The sequence below is a fragment of the Macaca mulatta genome, chromosome 5 (genome assembly GCF_049350105.2).
Source record: "Macaca mulatta isolate MMU2019108-1 chromosome 5, T2T-MMU8v2.0, whole genome shotgun sequence".
NCBI classification, from domain to species: Eukaryota; Metazoa; Chordata; class Mammalia; order Primates; family Cercopithecidae; genus Macaca; species Macaca mulatta.
In genome coordinates, this window is record NC_133410.1 from 41,248,969 (window position 1) to 41,268,273 (window position 19,305).

The 19,305-nt window shown below is 35.6% G+C and overlaps 1 protein-coding gene across 3 annotated transcripts in view; it reads left to right on the forward strand.

The window, feature by feature from the left end:
- Positions 1–19,305, forward strand: part of SLC30A9 (solute carrier family 30 member 9) — a 104,403-nt gene that overhangs the window by 8,134 nt on the left and 76,964 nt on the right. For all 3 annotated transcript variants that reach the window (XR_013417830.1, XM_015138294.3, XM_078003364.1), the window contains exon 2: positions 2,620–2,784. Coding sequence is in view for 2 of the 3 variants with exons in the window: in XM_015138294.3 (XP_014993780.1) it covers positions 2,620–2,784 (165 nt within the window). In the remaining variant the exon portion in view is untranslated. The remainder of the gene's footprint in view (positions 1–2,619; positions 2,785–19,305) is intronic.

Sequence of the window (19,305 nt, forward strand, 5' to 3'; positions counted from 1 at the left end):
GGGGACAGTGTCAAAAGCACTTGGGAGTCAATTTTAAGAGACCTCTACTGGCCCAAAATAGAACAGTTTGAGCATTAGTCAGGATGATGACTAAACTAGATTGAAAAATGCCAAGTAATGTTTAAATTTATGAAGTTTTCATGATATACACACAAATTAAAAATGTGTCACTATTACAGGACCTTAGGTAATTAACGTATTATTTTGAGAACTGGTAAACAAAGGGAAAGAAGCATTTAGTCTGACTTTCCTATATGAACTACTTTTCTGAATAACCAATAAATGACGGATATTTTCTCTTTGTAGAAGTATTCTGAGTAGTAAATGAAGGAGTAATAAAATTAGTATCGTTTTGTAACCACCTAATGAATAAATGATTCTAGGCATTGAAGAACAGTAGACATTATCATCCCAAATAAATCAACCAATTACTGTGTGGTTCCTGATTAAAAAAACTCATCACCACTTAACAAAGTACTGTTGACCTAATAAAAAGAGCCTGAAGTTAGATAAAGCCTTTACAGCCATTGAGTTATAGAACATATAGAAGAATGTGCTAAACAATACCATAGGAATTCAGTCAGCAAAATCAGCCTGGGAAATCACCAGGACAAAAATTCAGGACAAACAACCTGGCTTTTTCAACATAAAAATTGCAGTTAAACAGAACAAAACAAAACAAAAAAAAGCAGACATTCTGTAGCTTAAAAGAGACTTAAAAGACATCTCAATTAGTCCCAATATGTAAACTTTGTCTGAATCTATTCACGTAGAAACTGAAAAAAAATTATAACATTTGTAACAACTGGAAATTTGAAATTGAGAATATTTGATGATACTAAGGATTTTTTTAAAATTTCTGCTAATGGTGTTATGGTTGTGTTAAAGTGTTTGTTTCTTGTAAATACATACTGAAATATTTATGGATGAAATTATGTCTGAGATTTGCTTCAAATTAATATTGGTGCAGGTAGCGATGAGATGAAATTGACCATGAGTTGATCATTGTTGAAAGTAGGCAATGAGTACGTGACAGTTTATTGTGCTGGTTTTTCTACCTTTGCATATGTTTGAGATTTTCTGTACTGTTTTAAAAACAAAGGAGAATGTTGAAAAAAATCTAGCATCAAGTCATGGAAATGGGTCATCTTCCAAGGAAGGACTTTTAAACTGTGGAGTAATCCCTCTTTAAACATCTTAGCACAAATTCTATGAAAGTATTTCATCAGTGTGTGAAAAAAAAAAAGTAGCATATTGCCTTTGTCAGGTAATAATTACAGAAGATATTTTGAATAGGGCTGAAGAGTCGGAACACCAGTGGCCAGGATGAAGAAGATGCTTTTCTGGAGTGTGTTTCCTATGAAAATCTGCTTTAGCCCATATTTACTAATTATTTTTGCTAGCAGGCAGCATATTTTAATGTGTAGGAATCTTCTGTTATATTTGCTTTACTGACCCTTTAAAAAATAGACACAAATGACCAAAAACATTCTAGGCCTTCAACAGTTTCCCAAATAAGTAAAAGAATCAGTTGACATCAGAAACTTTTTCAAGGAAGTAAGTTCTAGGCCTGAAACTTGAGTGAATACTTATATTCCCTTATGCCCTTTGTGCTCTTCATATTATCTTCAACATTAGTAATTTATGTTCCTGATGAATTCTCTGCGCCATTAAGAAATGACTTTTCTTTCAGAATGCATATATCTGCACACACAATACATGAATTAACATTTTTGGAAGATCATTATTAAGCAGTTAAAAAAGTTTCAACTCTTAAACGCTCAACCCTCCATCCTTGGAAAAACTTGACTATCTGTAATGATGTAATTTGATTTCACCTAAAACTTTACAAAATATATGAATATTATCTAGATAGGGTTTTTGGGTTCTTTCAAAAAGAGGAATTCTCAGTACTCATAGTAAAAAATAAAAGAGAAGGAGGGTCACAGGAAAATAGAGACAAATTTGGTTTTCTTGTACTTGGGTAAATTGTGGAATATATTTTCCTTCTGTATTTGAGCCCTTCAAAGCTCACAGTAAACCCAGAGGAAGCAGCTGAAGTGCTTTGTAATTAGTCTTCTATTCTTCACTCAATTAAAATTCCCCATATACTGAGGCATCTCACCAAATGTTGATCTAATTATCTGATTAAAAAATTGGTGACAGTATGAATGAATGATTAATATAATTCACTTATTGATTGTGAAATGAAAGAGGAATGAATCTTTAGCTAGTGGAAGAAGGACACAGGATAATTTTGTGTAGGAAGTCTTCCTGACCTTCCCTCCCAGAGTCCTTTATTCTGAAAAGTAATTATGCCAAAATTTTTTTAGCTTGCAACCAGCATGCAAAATAAAGGGTTTCTATTATGTACTATATACCTTTCAAAATAACTGACTAGCATAAATATTTTATTTGATTTTTTACTATTTTTAAAAATTTCCAAATAAGTTTACAGGTTAGAGAAAATTAGAATGTTGTCACTAATTTTTCTTTACAAAATGTATTTCCTGTGTACCTAGAAGCAGTGAAACACCTCCTCTGGAGAGGGTGACTTGGCAATTAATTGTGCAGCTGGGAGTTGGTTTGAAATCAAAGTATATATGTTTTTTCTTTTAGAGTGGCAGAATTTAGTGACATTTGGAAGCTTTTCAAACATGGTTCCCTGTACTCATCCATATATTGGTACACTGAGTCAAGTAAAGTTTTACTCCACAAATGTTCAGAAAGAAGGACAGGGATCACAAACTCTCAGAGTGGAAAAAGTACCGTCATTTGAAACAGGTATGTATAAATTTTTTTAATGTATTTTTTTCTGTATACTGGAATAGTTTGTGTGAAATTATTTGTTCCCTGAATGTTTGATAGAACTTACTTATAATACTGTCTGGACTGATGTTTTCTTTGTAGGAACTATTAAACCACTTGTTTAATTTCTTTATTTTTTCTGTTTCTTTGTGACTCAGTTTTCTATGAAAAACTATCTACTTATCTACTTAAACTAAATTTTTAATTTATTGGTATAAGGTGTATAATGATATTCCCTGTTTACTCTCAATAGCATATGTAGTTGTGTCCTTCTTTCATTCCTAATATTTGTTTTATTTTCTTGACTAGTCTTCCCAGAGGTTTGTCTTTTATTATTTTTCCAAGTAATTTTTTTTACTTTGAACCATTATATGTTTGTATCCTATTTCATCAATTTTTGCTTTTTAATTATAGCCTCCTTGCTGTCTTTTTTTGTGTGTTTGTTCTGTCATTATTTTTTCTCTGTTTTATTGTTTTATAACTTCAACTTTTATTTAGATATAGGAGGGTACATGTGAGGGCTTGTTACATGGGTATTTTGTCTGATGATGAGGTGTGGGGTACACTTGATCTCATCACCCAGATAGTGAGCCTAGTACCAAATAGTTTTTCAACCATTGCTGCCCTCTCTCTCTCTCCCTCATCTAGTAGTCCCCAGTACCTGTTTTTGCTGTCTTTATGTTCATGCGTACCTAGTGTTTAGTTCCTAGTTATAAGTGAGAACATGTAGTACTTGGTTTTTTGTTTTCTGTGTCAATTTGCTTAGGATAATGGCCTCTAGCTACATGCATGTTGCTGCAAGGGACATAATTCATTCCTTTTTGTGGCTGCATGGTATTCCATGGTGTATATGTACCATATATTCTTTATCCAGTACACCATTGATGGACAACTAGGTTGATTCCAAGTCTTTGCAATTGTGAATATTGCTGCAATGAACACCAAGTGCATGTGTCTTTTTGGTAGAATAATTTATTTCTTTTTGATATGCACTCTCTAATGGGATTGCTGGAGTTCTTTGAGAAATCTCCAATCTGCTTTCCACAGTGGCTGAACTAACTTACATTCCCACCAGCAATGTATTAAGTATTGACTTTTCTCTGCAGCCTCACTAGCATCTCTTGTTTTTTGGTTCTGTCATTCTGTTATTAATTGTCAGTTAGATACTTAGTTTATTAATATTAACCCTTCCTTCCTTTCTGAAGTAGACATTTAAGCCATAACACATTCCACAGTTTTGATATATAATATTTTTATTATTTATAATTCTAAATGTATTCTTATTTCTGTTGTGATTCTTCTATGACTTTTTAGTTGTTAAAGTATCATTTTAAATTTACAGATAGATGGAATTTTTGTTTATCTTTTTGTATTAAATGTTTTTCACAAACTGTGGTCTGTGTTGATTCCGTCTTGAAATTTGTTGAGTGTAACATTTTGGTTTAGCAGTTAGTCAGTTTTTCTAAATGATTTTCCTGTCTTGAAAATAATATGTATTTTTAATTGCTGGTGTGGTGTTTATACACATCAATTCTTATTTTTAGTGTTCAATACAAATCTTTGTCCTGTTTTAAAAATTCATTATTACCAAGGGAGATGTTGGAGTATCAGAGTCTGATAGTAGATTTGATGGTCTTTTTTTTATGGTTCTGTAAATTTTTACTTTTTATAATTTGAGGCTGTCATTAGATGCATACGTATTTAGAATTATTACATAACACTGATGAATTATACCCTCTATCATTGTGCAGCTACTCTTTTTCTTTAGTGACCTCTCCACTACATTTCTTTTGGTTACTATTTTCCCATCCTTTGATTTTAACTTTTTGTCTTAATACAATCATCTATGTCTTTTAACTGGAAGTTTAAGCAGTTTACATTTACTGTAATCACTGATATAGTTAAACTTATTTCTACCATTTTGTCATGTTTCTTTGTCCTGTTTTCTTAAATTCCTTTTTTGCCTCTTTTTTTTCCCCTCATTCCATCATCCCCTCTCCAATATTCTCTTTCTTTCATGTGAAAGTTTCAGACTCTGTGTCTGTACTTCAAAGACTAAAGTTAATTGATAAATTTACTTTCCTTCTGAAAAACACAAAAGCTTTAGAGTGCTTTAATTCTGATCGCCTCCTCCAACTTATGTACTACTTGTTGGCTAATATTTTCTGTCTATTCTGCTCTTTCTCTGCTATGAAATATACATTGTTGTTTGCTTAGATTTATTCAGAGTCTTTGTTAGCCACCTTTTCTTATATCTAATCTTTCTGTCTGATGTGCATCCTATAGAAGTTCGTTTAGGTGAGGATCTTTTGTGGGAAAGGCACATTTAAGATGTTACTCAATTGTCTTTTGGCTTCCACTAATTGTTGAGAAGTCAGATACTATGCCTTTGTTTGTATATCTTTTCTATTTGACAGCATTTTAAAATTTGATTAACTTTAATTTGAAAGTCTTTTTCTTTGGTATAAATGGCAGTTTTATTATGAAGTAACTAGCTATGTATCTCTTTGTATTTATTCTACTTGAGATTTGTTGGGGTTCCTAGATCTGAAGATGGGTATTTTTCTACAATTCTGGAATTCTACAGTTCTCTTATTATCCCTTCAGATATTACATCTTCCCATTTCTGTATTTTCTTCTGGAACTTCAGTTAGAAATATGTTACATCATATGTTTTTCATGTCTCTAAACCTCTCTATCATATTTTCTATTTCTTTACCTTTTTGGCCTGCATTCTGTATTATTTCCTCAGGTCTACCAGAATCACTAATTTCCTCTTTAGTTGCCTCAAATATGCTGGTTGATTATGTATGTTGGGTTTTTAACTTAAATGATTATATATATATATATATATATATATATGTACGTCTGTGTATATATGTGTGTGTGTATATAGAGATGTGTGTGTGTATATATGTGTGTGTGTGTGTATATCTATCTATCTATCTATCTATATATATATATATTTTTTTTTTTTTTTTTTTTTTGAGACCAAGTCTCATTCTATTGCCCAGGCTGGAGTACAGTGGTGTGATCATGGTTCGCTGCAGCCTCGACCTCATGGGCTCGACCTACCTCAGCCCCCCAAGTAGCTGAGAAAACAGGTGTGTGCTGCCATGCCCAGCTAATTTATTTTTGTATTTTGTAGAGACAAGGTCTCTCTGTGTTGCCCAGGCTGGTCTTGAACTCCTGGGCTCAAGCAATCCTCCTGCCTCAGCCTTCCAAAGTGCTGGCATTACAGGGGTGAGCCACCATACCGGCCATATTTTTCATTTTTAGCAATTGTTTTTTACCTTGCTTGGTTGGTCTTTAATTCTTTGGTTGTATTTTCAGACTTACCTTTTATTAGATACATTAAACATAACTATTTTAAATTTTTAACAGAAAATTCTGCTATATGAAATCTTTTTGTTTCTCACTATATGATCCTTTTCTTACCTTTTTTGCTCTTATTCATGATGTCATAACTGTGTTTTATAACTGTGAGTTGTTCATTTTCCATGATGTTTTTGCATCTTTAAAGTATTTGATGTTTATCTGGACTGAAAATGACTTTCTGCCAGGAGGGATTTGTTTTGGCTTTTGTATGCTACTCTCTAGTAGCATTATTGGGACCACATTAAATTCAGTTCTCTGCTTTAGATTTACATTGTGAATTCAGATGTATACTTGTGTTAGGGTTCACTTGTCTGTAGGATTTTCAGAGGAGTAGTTTTTTCTTCCCCACTATTTAACACCAAAATACAGACAGGCCAATTTCCTTGCTGTTCCCTTCTATGTGTATTATTTATTTCTAGTTCATAGTGATTCCATGGCTGTGGCTTTTTACTTCAGTGTCCCCTGTTAGACTCCTTATCTTGGGCAGAACCTAGTCTTATTCTCTGGTCTTCCATGCCCCTTGTAGGTCTGGAGGTAGAAATAAGCTCAAAGAATCCAAGCTTCAATAGAAATCAAGGGAGAGCTGGCTTTGATGTGTTCATTTATTCTGTAGAGGTTCTACTTTCACTTCATTTTTGCCCTCTTCATATAATTTTTTGCTAGACTAACAATGCATTTAAAAAGATTTTGCTTGAGGTACAATAAAAGGAAGCATTAAAGGAAGTCCTTTATTCATTAATTTACTCAAGAAGTATTTATTGAGTACTTTCTATATGACAGAAAATGAGAATGACTCAGAGCTGATACTAAAGCAGAAAATTAAGCAAACAAATATTGTATTGTAACATTTAGCCCTGTATTCATATGTTCTGCATCTGTGGATTCAGCCAAACAAGGATCAAAGGATTTGGGGGGAAAATGGATGGCTGCATCTGTACTGAACATATACAGACATTTTTTCTTGTCATTGTTTCCTAAACAATACAGTATAACGATGGTTTACTTAGCATTTGCATTGAATTAGGTATTATAAGTTATCTAGAAATGACTTAAAGTAAATGGGAGGATGTTCATAGGTTATATGCAAATACTGCACCATTTTATAAGGTGGACTTGAGCATCCATGGATTTTGGTATCTATAGGGAGGTCCTGGAACCAATCCCCAACAAATACTGAGGGATAACCAGACTGTGATAGGGGAAATTCATTGTGCTGCAGGGGCACACGGGAGAGGCACTTAACCGAGTTTTGAGTGGTTAGGAAAGCTTTCCATAAGGAAATGATACCTACTTCGAGACATGAAAGAAAAGTAGGTATTGGCCAGGTGTGGTGGCTCACACCTGAAATCCTAGCACTTTGGGAGGCCAAGGTGGGTTCGAGACCAGCCTGAGCAAGATGGTGAAACTCTTGTCTCTACAAAAGATACAAAAATTATCTGGGCATAGTGGTGTACAGCTGTAGTCCCAGCTACTCAGGAGGTTGAGGTGGGAGGGTCACTTGAGCCTGAGAAGTCAAGGTTGCAGTGAGCCATGATAGTGCCTCTGCACTCTAGCCTGGGCAACAGAGTGAGACCCTGTCTCAAAAACACACACACACACACACACACACACACACATACACACACACACACAAAAGTAGGTATTGGTGTGGTGAATGGTGGAAAAAGGAGGTAAAATTCCTGGAATAGTGAGTAGAGGATTTGGTGGTGTCGGTAGCATTGAAAGTACAAGAGAAGGTAATCCATCTTCCATATTCCTTTTAATTTTTTTTCTACCACTCTCTTGCTTACTCATTGTGTTTCAGCCAAAGCAGTCTCCCTTTTTCTCAGCCATCTTCTGAGAAAATGGCAAGAGTTAAGCAGTGGTCAGATCGGACTCTTGTTCGGGAGTTTGGACTTTGTTTTGTAGGTAGTGGGAATAACAGAGTATTATTAATACAAGTAGGGGACCAAGACCAGCTCGGTCGGAGAGACCCTAACTCAGCGGCGCTAGAGGAATTAAAGACCCACACACAGAAATATAAAGGTGTGAAGTGGGAAATCAGGGGTTTCACAGCCTTCAGAGCTGACAGCCCTGAACAGAGATTTACCCACGTGTTTATTAACAGCAAGCCAGTCATTAGCATTGTTTCTATAGATATTTGATTAACTAAAAGTATCCCTTATGGGAAATGAAGGGATGGACCGAATTAAAGGAATACGCTGGGCTAGTTAACTGCAGAAGGAGCATATCCTTAAGGCACAGATCACTCATGCTCTTGTTTGTGGCTTAAGAATGCCTTTAAGTGGTTTTCTGCCCTGGGCGGGCCAGGTGTTCCTTGTCCTCATTCCAGTAAACCCACAACCTTCCAGCGTGGGTGTTATGGCCATCATGAACATGTCACAGTGCTACAGAGATTTTGTTTATGGCCATTTTTGGGGCCAGTTTATGGCCAGATTTTGGGGGGCTTGTTCCCAACAGGGGAGGTACTTGATCAGGTTTAAGGTTTTAAAAAGATAACTAGTTGCAAAATGGCAAACAGATTGCAAAGGAGGGAGATTGAAAGTAGTAGTACAAATGGAGTTCTGGACTAGGGTAATGATAATGCTTTTTTTTTTTAAAGGGGTAGATGATCTTAAGAGACCTAGGAGCTGAATAATTAGGACTTAGTAATTGAGTCTGGGGGATGAAGAAGAGGGTCAAGCCAAGGGCAGTGCTTGGTTACTGTTTGGCCAATTGTCTAGATGATTTCAATAATTTCTAAAATTAGGAAATTAGGAGTACCAGAGTTGGAGGATATTTTAATAAGATGATGATGATGGCTTGGTTTGGACATCCGAATTATAGATACCTATGGAAGATCTTAACGGATGATGCAGTGACCAGTAGGCAGTTGGTTATCCAGTGAATGTACTAGTCACTGCATCATCTGTTAAGATGTCACACATCAGATCGGGCGTGGTGGCTCATGCCTGTAATCTCAGCACTTTGGGAGGCCGAGGTGGGCCAATCACGAGGTCATGAGATCAAGACCATCCTGGCTAACCTGGTGAAACCCCATCTCTACTAAAAATACAAAAAATTAGCTGGGCATGGTGGCAGTCACCTGTAGCCTAGCTACTTAGGAGGCTGAGGCAGGAAAATTGCTTGAAACCAGTAGGGAGGGGTTGCAGCGAGCTGAGATCGCACCACTGCACTCTAACCTGGGCGACAGAGCAAGACTCCATCTCAAAAAAAAAAAAAAAAAAAGAACGTCACGCGTCTTAACACAACTACTATCCTACTTTGAGCCATCATTATCTCTTGTCTGATTTACTGTGGTGGTATTCTCCCTGGGATCTCTGTTTCCATTCTTGTCCTTCTGTAGTTCATTTTTCACATAACAAATGTGGTCTTTTTAAAAACAGATCATGTCACTTTTTTAATTAAAACTCTCCATTGGCTTCTAGTTACCCATAGAACAAAGCCAAGACTGCTAGAATAAAATTAAAATTTATTAATCTGACTCTCAGAGTTCTCTCTAGCTGATCTGGCTTCCATATTCCTCTTTATTTTCTTCTACTACTCTCTTGCTTGTTCATTATGTTTCAGCCAAAGCACTCTCCTTTTGGTTCTGAGAAAATGGCAAGCTTGTTGTTGTAGGGCCTTTGCTCTAGTTGCTTTCTCTTTCCAAGGTGCCCTTCTTCACATGGCTTAACCTCTTCCGGTCATTCATATCTCAGTTTAAATGTCACCTCTGCATAGAGACATTTTAAAATCACTCAACCTAAAGTAGCTACCCAGTAAGTCTTTAATACTACCCTAATTTAATTTTCGGCATAGGTAGCACTTACTCCTGATTGATGTTTTCAATCTTTTATTTATTTCCTCATCACCTACATGTTTGCAAGCTCCATGACAACATGAACCTCAGTGCCTTGCTGATAGTAGGGACATAATAAATATTTATAAGTGAGTGAATGCTTAGAGTTCTAAGCTGGAGCTAAAGATTTAGGAGTTTTTACGTATACATACATGGTAACTGAAACCATTGGTCTGTTTGAGACAGTGCGGGGAGTGTTTAGAGTAAGAAGAGATCTTCTAGTATAAAATCCCCCACATGGGTGAGGGACAGGTAGAAGAGGAGCATGCAAAGAAGACTTGAGAAGGAGTGGCTGGAGAAAAACCAGACTATCTGGTGTCAGGAGAAGACAGTGTTTGAAGAGTAATAAACATTTCAAGACCATTTTTCCTTTAGTTAGATGTCTTTCACAGGGGAAGATTTTACAGATTCCTTGAGAAACCTGTATATATTTTAATGGTTCCTTGTTTTCATTATTTTTCCTAAGCCTCATCCTCCCTTTGGGTTTACCTGTGCAATTTCTTCTCTTTCTTTTGTGGTGATGGAGAACTGCTGGGGTAAATATTGATTGAGAGTTTGATTTTATGCAATGAAAGAATGCAGAGTGTAATGAGTCCCTAAGTTCCATAAATAAGCATGTTTATTAGAACATAGTTAAGGGAAAAGAAATAGGGATGAAATAATATAATTAAGGGTAAAATATGTTATAATGCTCTGCAGAGGTGAACATAGACAAAGGGGAAAATATTTAATATGGTTCCACCATTCAGAATCTTTCAAATTGAGATCCATGATTAAGTTTCTTTTTTCTCTGCTGACTGGAATAAAAATGTTAGTTTATTTTCTTATATTAGAAATGTATTGTTTATTGACAGTTTTATTTTGGGCTCAATTTTTCAGTACTTGCTTAGGCCACATTAGACCTTGTTAGCCATCAGATAGAGAGCAAGTAATTGCTTGATTGAAAGGTAATTTGTATATTTAAGGATTTGAGATTGAGTTTTGAATAATTCAAATCACATGATGAAGTCAGGAACAGCTCATTAAGAAGCAGAGACTTGCTAAGGAATCCTTAAGTTTTTAAGGAGCATTCAGATGTGTTAAATTTTGGTAAAATTAGTTTTAATTTTGCTAATGACAGCAGATGTGTGGCAAACAGCCAGCGTTGGGTTTGAGCTTAAAACAAATGTCTAGAGATATTCATGGATAGAATGTTTGGTTACTGATTGAAATCATAAAGATTCTACTCCAGTGATGCAGTGTGAGTTTATTAAGTTGGTGCTATGTAAAATAAGTATTCATACATGCGTTTAAGCCGTTTACTAGCATTCTTGTTTGTGCTGTATAACACTATATATTTAGTAACATCTAGACAGTTTGTAGTGAGAAGAATATCCAGAAATACACAGCTTAGAGCAACTCATTTTATGTGATTTAGTTGAATAAATTTGAGCATTGTAGAAACTACTGTTGTTTCTGAAATTTTTGACAGTAGCTATCAGTTGTTTGGACATTAGGTAAGTTTTGAAAATGTATTATTCTACCTTTTTCCCTTCACTCTTCTCTGCCCTGCTCTCTATTTCCCAAAGCTAAATTGTAAGAAATGGATATATAGATTCTACAGATAAAGATAGTTTAGAATTTACTTGCTGTGTAGCCAGACAAAAATAAAATAATAATAATTTAACTTTTCAAGGTCAAATGTAGTTAGTAAATAGAAGTGTTTTTAAGCTTATCTTCAGTTTACCAGTATGACATCATAACCTACTTAGGATTTGACAAATACTTAAAGCCTTTTTAGATTTTCTGTACATGCTTTAGGTATCAAAACATACCGTATTTTGGTCAAGTGCAGTGGCTCACACCTGCAATCTAGCACTTTGGGAGGCCAAGGTGAAGGATTCCTTGAGGTCAGGAGTTTGAGACCAGCCTGGGTAACATGGGGAGACACTGTCTCTACAAAAAATAATTATCCAGGTGTGGTGGCATGTGCTTGTAGTCCCAGCTACTTGGGAGATTGAGACAGGAGGATCACTTGAGCCCAACAGGTTGAGGCTGCAATGAGCCCTGATTGTGCCACCACACTCCAGCCTGGGCGACACAGCAAGATCCTGTCTCAAAAAAAGGATAAAATAAGCACACACACAGTATTTAGTCATTTTCCAAGTGGTTTTCACTGCAAAACAATTGCCAAGAAATATACTAAAAATTATGTGTAAAATATTTTGCTTTTATTTCAAATAGGGCTTTGCTTTTGTTAGTGCTTAATATATTGGCATTTAATTGCTTCACATAAGCTTTGAAAGAGGTAACTCAGTGGATAGGCAGAACTTCTGATCACAGTGGTATTGTGAATACATGCTTTGAGGCACCTGTTCTACTAACCACTCATTTGAATAATAAAGCATAAAAAGAGAAAATTGAAGACATAGTTGGACTAAAAAAAGACATGTTATATCAAAGAAATGGAACAGAAGCTTCTGGATTCTAGGTCTGTAACCTGGAAGTGGCAGCTAGGAGTCTGGCTTGTTTGGAGTAATATGCTGCATGTGCTACATGAATAGCAAGGTACTGGAGTCAGACTCACTATTTGAACTTATCCACCCACCCCCATAGAAGAAGGCTGAAAATAGCTAATTCCAGTTGCTACCCGAGGCTGTGTCTTACAGGAGGCTGTAGGTCTAGGGAGGCAAGGAGAAGACCAATGTACTAGTCCATTCTCATGCTGCTGTGAAGGAATACCTGAGCCTGGGTGATTTATGAAGAAAAGAGGTTTAATTGACTCACAGTTCCACATGACTGGGGAGGCCTCAGGAAATTTAAAATCATGGCAGAAGGCACCTCTTCACAGGGTGGCAGGAAAGAGAATGAGTGCAAATGGGAAATGCAAGACAGTTAGAAAACCATCAGATCTCAAGAGATTCACTCGCTATCATGAGAACAGCATGGGGGAAACTGCCACATGATCGGATTACCTCCTCCTGGTCCTGCCCTTGACAAGTGGGGATTATGGGGATTATAATTCAAGGTGAGATTTGGATGGGGACACAGAGCCAAACCATATGAACCAGGAACTGAAACCTGCTGTTTCCTGGCTTAGAGAATGGCTTGAGGGGAAGGAATTTCAAACTGGCAATATGAGATCAAACTGGCAATACGAGTTCTGCATAGAGGTATTAGACTGAACTCTGAGCACAAGAATGTGAAGAGGAGAATGAAGGATATACCCTATTCAGGGTAAGATGGTGAACTCTGAAATTTCAAAGTACATGAAGAATCCTAATGCTACGAAAGCCAACAGAATCAACAAATGTGAATTAATTCCAGATGAAGCTAAAATAACAGCTTCAATTGCTTTAAAATAAGTTTAATGTTCTCAAAAGGTTAAATGAAGGACTCATATTCATTAAAAATGACAGGGAGTTTTGAAACACAAACTTGCAGAAATAAAACCAGAGCAAATAATTAGGTAAAGGAGACAATTAAAAATCTTAGAAATGAAAGCGTAGCCACTAAAGTAAAAATGTAGTAAACTAAATAGTCATCGTCAGCAGGAGAGTTAGCAAATTGAAATTCAGTCTGAAGGCACATAGGAAGGCAGAAAGATTTTCCAAAAATTGAAAGCATTTAAGAGCATGCAGCTCTAGCCTACATTTAATAGGTAGAGAAATGGCGAGGAATCGATATATAAAGAGATAATGGATGAGAATGTTTCAGAATTTGAGAAAAACAGGAATTCTCAGATCAAAAATATGTTTTGAGTACCAAGCAGGATAAATAAAAAGAAATCCACCCCAGACACTGTGTAGAGAAACCACAGATTTAAAAACCAAAACACGAAACAACCCAACTTAAAAGCTGACAAAGAGAAAAATCAGAATACTATCAGCCTAATTGTTGTTTTACTGAGGTAGACTTTTTACCTGCAAAAATATGCAGAAAGCAAAGATGGGGGAGTGATTTGGAGTAATATCCAGGAAAGAGTAAGAGGAAAAAATCAATGCTACTCTAGAATTTTATAGTGATCTAAATAATCCTTATAAAGTGAGGGTAAAAATAGGAATGTTATCATACATATGAAGATGAATGCCATTTTTAAAAAAACTTATTTTCTAAAATTTTGGGAGGTACATAGTAGGTGTATATGTGGAGTACATGGGATGTTCTGATACAGGCATGCAATGTGAAATAAACGCATGATGGAGAATGGGGTATCCATCCCCTCAAGCATTTATCCTTTGATTTATAAACCAATTACATTCTGTAAGTTATTTTAAAATATGCAATTAAGTTATTGCTGACTATAGTCACCCTAATGTGCTATCAAATAGTAGGTCTTACTCTATTTTTTTATCTGTTAACCATCTTCATCTCCCAAAGATTAGAGTCATTTTACTAATCAACCCCTCCACATTAAAAAACAAACAAACAAAAACTCTTAAAAGCATGTACTCCTGCAAGATGCAGAAGAAACCCTGAGTTACAGAAGGGATGAGATATCCAAGAGACAACGATGAACAAGAAATGGATAAAATGTCCTGGTAAAACTATTGATAATAAAACAGTAAACTTTCTTTTAATATTAAATGCTAAAACTCTAATCAACCAGGCTCAGTGGCTGAGGACTGGTACTATAACCAGGCTCAGTGACTCAGGCCTGTACTTCCAGCACTTTGAGAAGCTGAGGTGGGAGGATCACTTGAGCCCAGGAGTTTGAGAACAGGCTGGGCAACATAGTGAGACCTCATCTCTACAAAAAATTTAAAAATTAGCTTGGTGTGATAGTGTTCACCTATTGTCCCAGCTACTAGAGAAGCTAAGGTGGGATCACTTGAGCCCAGGAGTTGGAGATGGCCGTGAGCTATGATCTCGCCACTGCACTACAGCCTGAGTGACATAGCAAGATCCTGATGCTTAAAAAAATAATAATAGTATGATGGAAGACATTTAGATCACTATGAAATTCTAGAGAAACATTTATTTTTCCTCTTACTCTTTCCTATGTATTATTCCAAATCACCCCCTACCCACCTTTGCTTTCTGGGCAACAAGAAAAAACTGTGGAGGAATTATATTACCTGACTTCAAATTGTACTACAGGGCTTTAATAATCTAAACAGCTATAGGTTTAGGTTACTAAACCTAAATCCTTTGTGCTGTTTTACTGGCATAGAGACAAACACATAAACCAATGGAACAGAATATGGAGCCCATAAGTGAATCCATAGATACACAGTGAACTCATTTTCGACAGATGTGCCAAAAACATACATTGGGGAAAGGACTGTCTATTCAACAAGTGGTGCTGGGGAAAATTGGATATCCATATGCAGAAGCATGAAACTAGACCCCTTCTCTCGCCATACACAAAAATCAAATAAAAATGGATTAAGACTGAAATCTAAGACCTTGAATGATGAAACTACTTAAAGAAAACATTGGGGAAACTCTCCAGGACATTGGGCTGGGCAAAGATTTCTTGAGTTAGATCCCAGAAGCATAGGCAACCAGAGCAAAAATGGACAAATGGGGTCCATTTTTAAAGGCTTCTGCACAGCAAAGGAAACAGTCAACAAAATGAAGAGACAACCCACAAAATGGGAGAAAATACTTGTAAACTATCAATCTCACCAGAATATATAAGCTTAAATAACTCTAGGGGGAAAAAAATCTAATAATCTAATTAAAATGTGGGCAAAAGATCTCAAGACACGTTTTCAAAAGAAAATATGCAAGTGGCAAAAAGGTATATGAAAAAGTGCTCAACATCATTGATCATCAGAGAAGTGCAAATCAAAACAATAATGAGATATCATCTCACTCCGCTTCAAAGGGCTTTTATCCAAAAGACAGGCAATAACAAATGCTGGTGAGGAAGTGGAGAAAAGGGAACCCTTGTACATTGTTGATGGGAATGTAAATTAGTACAGCTACTCTGAAGAACAATTTGGAGGACCCTCAAAAAACCAAAAATAGAACTATCAGCAATTCCACTACTAGGTATATTCCTAAAAGAAAGGAAATCATACCAAAAAATTAGCTGGATGTGGTGGCACACGCCGGTAGTCCCACCTACTCAGGAGGCTGAGGCAGGAGAATCGCTTGAACCCAGGAGGTGGAGGTTGCGGTGAGCTGAGATCGTGCCACTGCACTCCAGCCTGGCGACAGAGTGAGACTCCCTCTCAAAAATAAATAAATAAATAAATAAATATGGAAATCGGCATATCAGAAGAACTATCTGCATTCCCATGTTTATTGCAGCACTGTTCACAATAGCCAAGATTTGGAAGCAAACTAAGTGTCCATCAGCAAAAGAATGGATAAGGAAAATGTAGTCTATGTATACAATGGAGTATTATTTAGGCATGAAAAAGAATGAGATCCTGTCATTTGCAGCAATACGGATGGAACTGGAGGTTGTTACCTTAAGTGAAATAAGGCAGGCACAGAAAGGAAAAGGGCATGTTCTCACTTATTTGTGGAGCTAAAATTAAAACAAGTAAATTCATGGAGAGAGAGAGAGTAGAATGATGGTAACTAGGGACTGGGAAGAATAGTGGGAGGTGGAGAGTGAGGATGGTTAATGGGTACAAAACTGCAGTTAGATAGAATGAATAAGATCTAGTATTTGATAGCACAACAGGGTGACTGCAGTCAGCAATAATTTATTGTACATTTAAAAACAACTAAAAGAGTATAATTGGGTTGTTTGTAACACAAAGGATAAATATTTGAGATGATCGATGCCCCATTTACCCTGATGTGATTATTACACTTTGTATGCCTGTTTCAAAATACCTCACGTACCCCATAAATGTATAAATCTACTGTGTACCCATAAAAATTAAAAATAAAAAAATTAAAATATAAAAGCAAATGTAACCAAAAACCCAAAAAATTAATAATAAAAAGGTTTTTTTAAAGAAAAATAATGTTAAACAATAGAAATATAGTCTTGGAAATTCTAAATAGCATTTGGGAGGACAATATAGAAAACTTTTTCAGTCTAAGAGATGGCAGGAAAAGCGAAATAAAAATAAAAGCAAAGAAAACAAGATGGTAAACTGAAAAATGGCAGAAGTACAAATGTACCACAGTTAAGTAGTCAGACTTAGTGATATTCCATATCATTTAAATGAACTCATAATCTAAATATGTGGAATTAGTTAATTTCTGTTTCATTCCATGTTTTCAGAGACTTATATTCTGGGTCCCCTACTATCTCATCTGCTCAAGGACTTTGCTTTTGGGATTATCCCGTTAGCCTACTTTATATTTTCTTCATGGTTATTGCATCATTCCCATCTCTATGTAAAATGCAGTCAACCTTTCCTTGAATCATTCTCTTTTTCAGCTCGTGCTGAAAGTCCAAATACTACTTCCATTTAATCTCCTGTTTTCTCCCCAACTACTGTGTCCATTCCCATTCTTGTCCAGAAACTGCTGTTTTCAGGAGGTTCCAGTGATCTCCATGTTGGTAATCCATTATCTACTCCTTTTTTACCCCCTAGAAAAATGCACAAATACCTACACATAAAATTAAATATTGTTCTAAACACAGGCAATACAGGAAAGTGGTTAAGAGTATAGAGTAATCAAAATAACTGTACCTCCATGTTTAAAATACTAGCTGTGTGACTTTGGGAGAATTTACAAAACCTTTCCATGCCCCAGTTTCCTCATAATAAGGAAAACTGGCTCTGTGACTTTGGGGGAAGTTACAATAATCTCTGTGTCTCAGTTTCCTCATAAGATGAAGATAATAGTATTTTCACTCAGAGCAATTTTTGGACAATTAAATGAAATAATTTGTAAAGTGCATAGGACAGTACATGGCACATGTTAAATACTTAGTAAATGTAGCCATTCTTCATAAACTCTGAAATATTATTGAATGAGGATATAAATATAATGGAAAATGTTTTAAGGGTGAGATTTTTACAATGTATTTGATACATACAAAAGGATATTATAATGCATATATAAGTTTAAAAACATAAAATCAAACCTTGGAATTTACTACTCAAGCTAAGAACTTCACTGTCTTGATCACATCCTCACATCTCCATTTGTCCTATGTATCCATGTGAAAAAAAAGGAAATAGCTTTGTACATTTGTATATAGCCCTGATTGTTTACTTTTGCTTGTTTGTGAACTTCATTGTGATAGCTTATTGTATGTGTTCTTTTGTGATTTACTTCTTTCATTAAATTTAGTTGCTAAGATTTATCCTGTTGATTGGTGTGTGTGTCTGGTTCATTAATTTTCTTGGAGATAATTATAGCACATACTGTTCAGGGATGTTGTATAAGTTAAATGAGTTGATACATGCTTAGAGTAGTACTTAGCACACAGTAAAAGCTCAGAGAAAGATGGCCATTATTATGTTTGTTATTATTCATTGCTGTATGAAATGTTGTGTGAATATAACATGTTCTATCTATCTATCTATCTATCTATCTATCTATCTATCTATGTATCTATCTATTCTCTTGCTAATGGGCGGTACTCTGAACACTCACGTACCTCTGTCCTTGTGCCCTCATGCAAGAGTTCCTTGAAGCCAAATATATTGACCTAGAAGAATTGCTGGGTCATAATTTATGCTTGTGTTCAACTGTAGTAGATAATGCCTACTTGTTTACCAAGGTATTGTGCCCGTTTATATTTCCACCAGCAGTGTATGCGTTTTCATTGTGCCATACCCTTGCCAATATTAGGTATTGTCATATTTTCCTTTTTCTTGATCTGATGGTTATAAAATAGCATCTTGTGATTTCATTTGGACTCTATTAATGATGAGGCAGACATTTTTTCAAATGTTTATTGGTTATTTGTATATCCTTTTCTCTGCAAGATTGTCCTTCCTATTTTTTTCTAATGGATTGTCATTTTCTTGATCTAGAGGACTTATTTAAATATTCTTGATTACTTTTGTTGATTCTATTTGTTGGAAATATCTTCTCTCAGTTTGAGGCCTTTCTTTTTTCTCTGTTTTTTATGGGATTATTTGATAAACAGTTTTTCTGAGTTTTAACTTGGCAGAAATTTATCCAGTTTTTCTTGTGTTGTTTATATCTTGTTTAAGAAATCTTTCTGTACCATAAAAGTTTTCTGTATTGTCTACTATGAGGCATGTAAATACCTTAACATTTAAATAATTAATTAATCTACCTGTAATTGTTTTTTCTTTATGGTGGGAGGTAGATTCAAATTTTTCTTATTTAATGTGTTTTTTTGTAGTTGTAGGGTTGTAGAGTTGTCCCAGTCCTACTTGATAATCCTTCTTTATTCATTG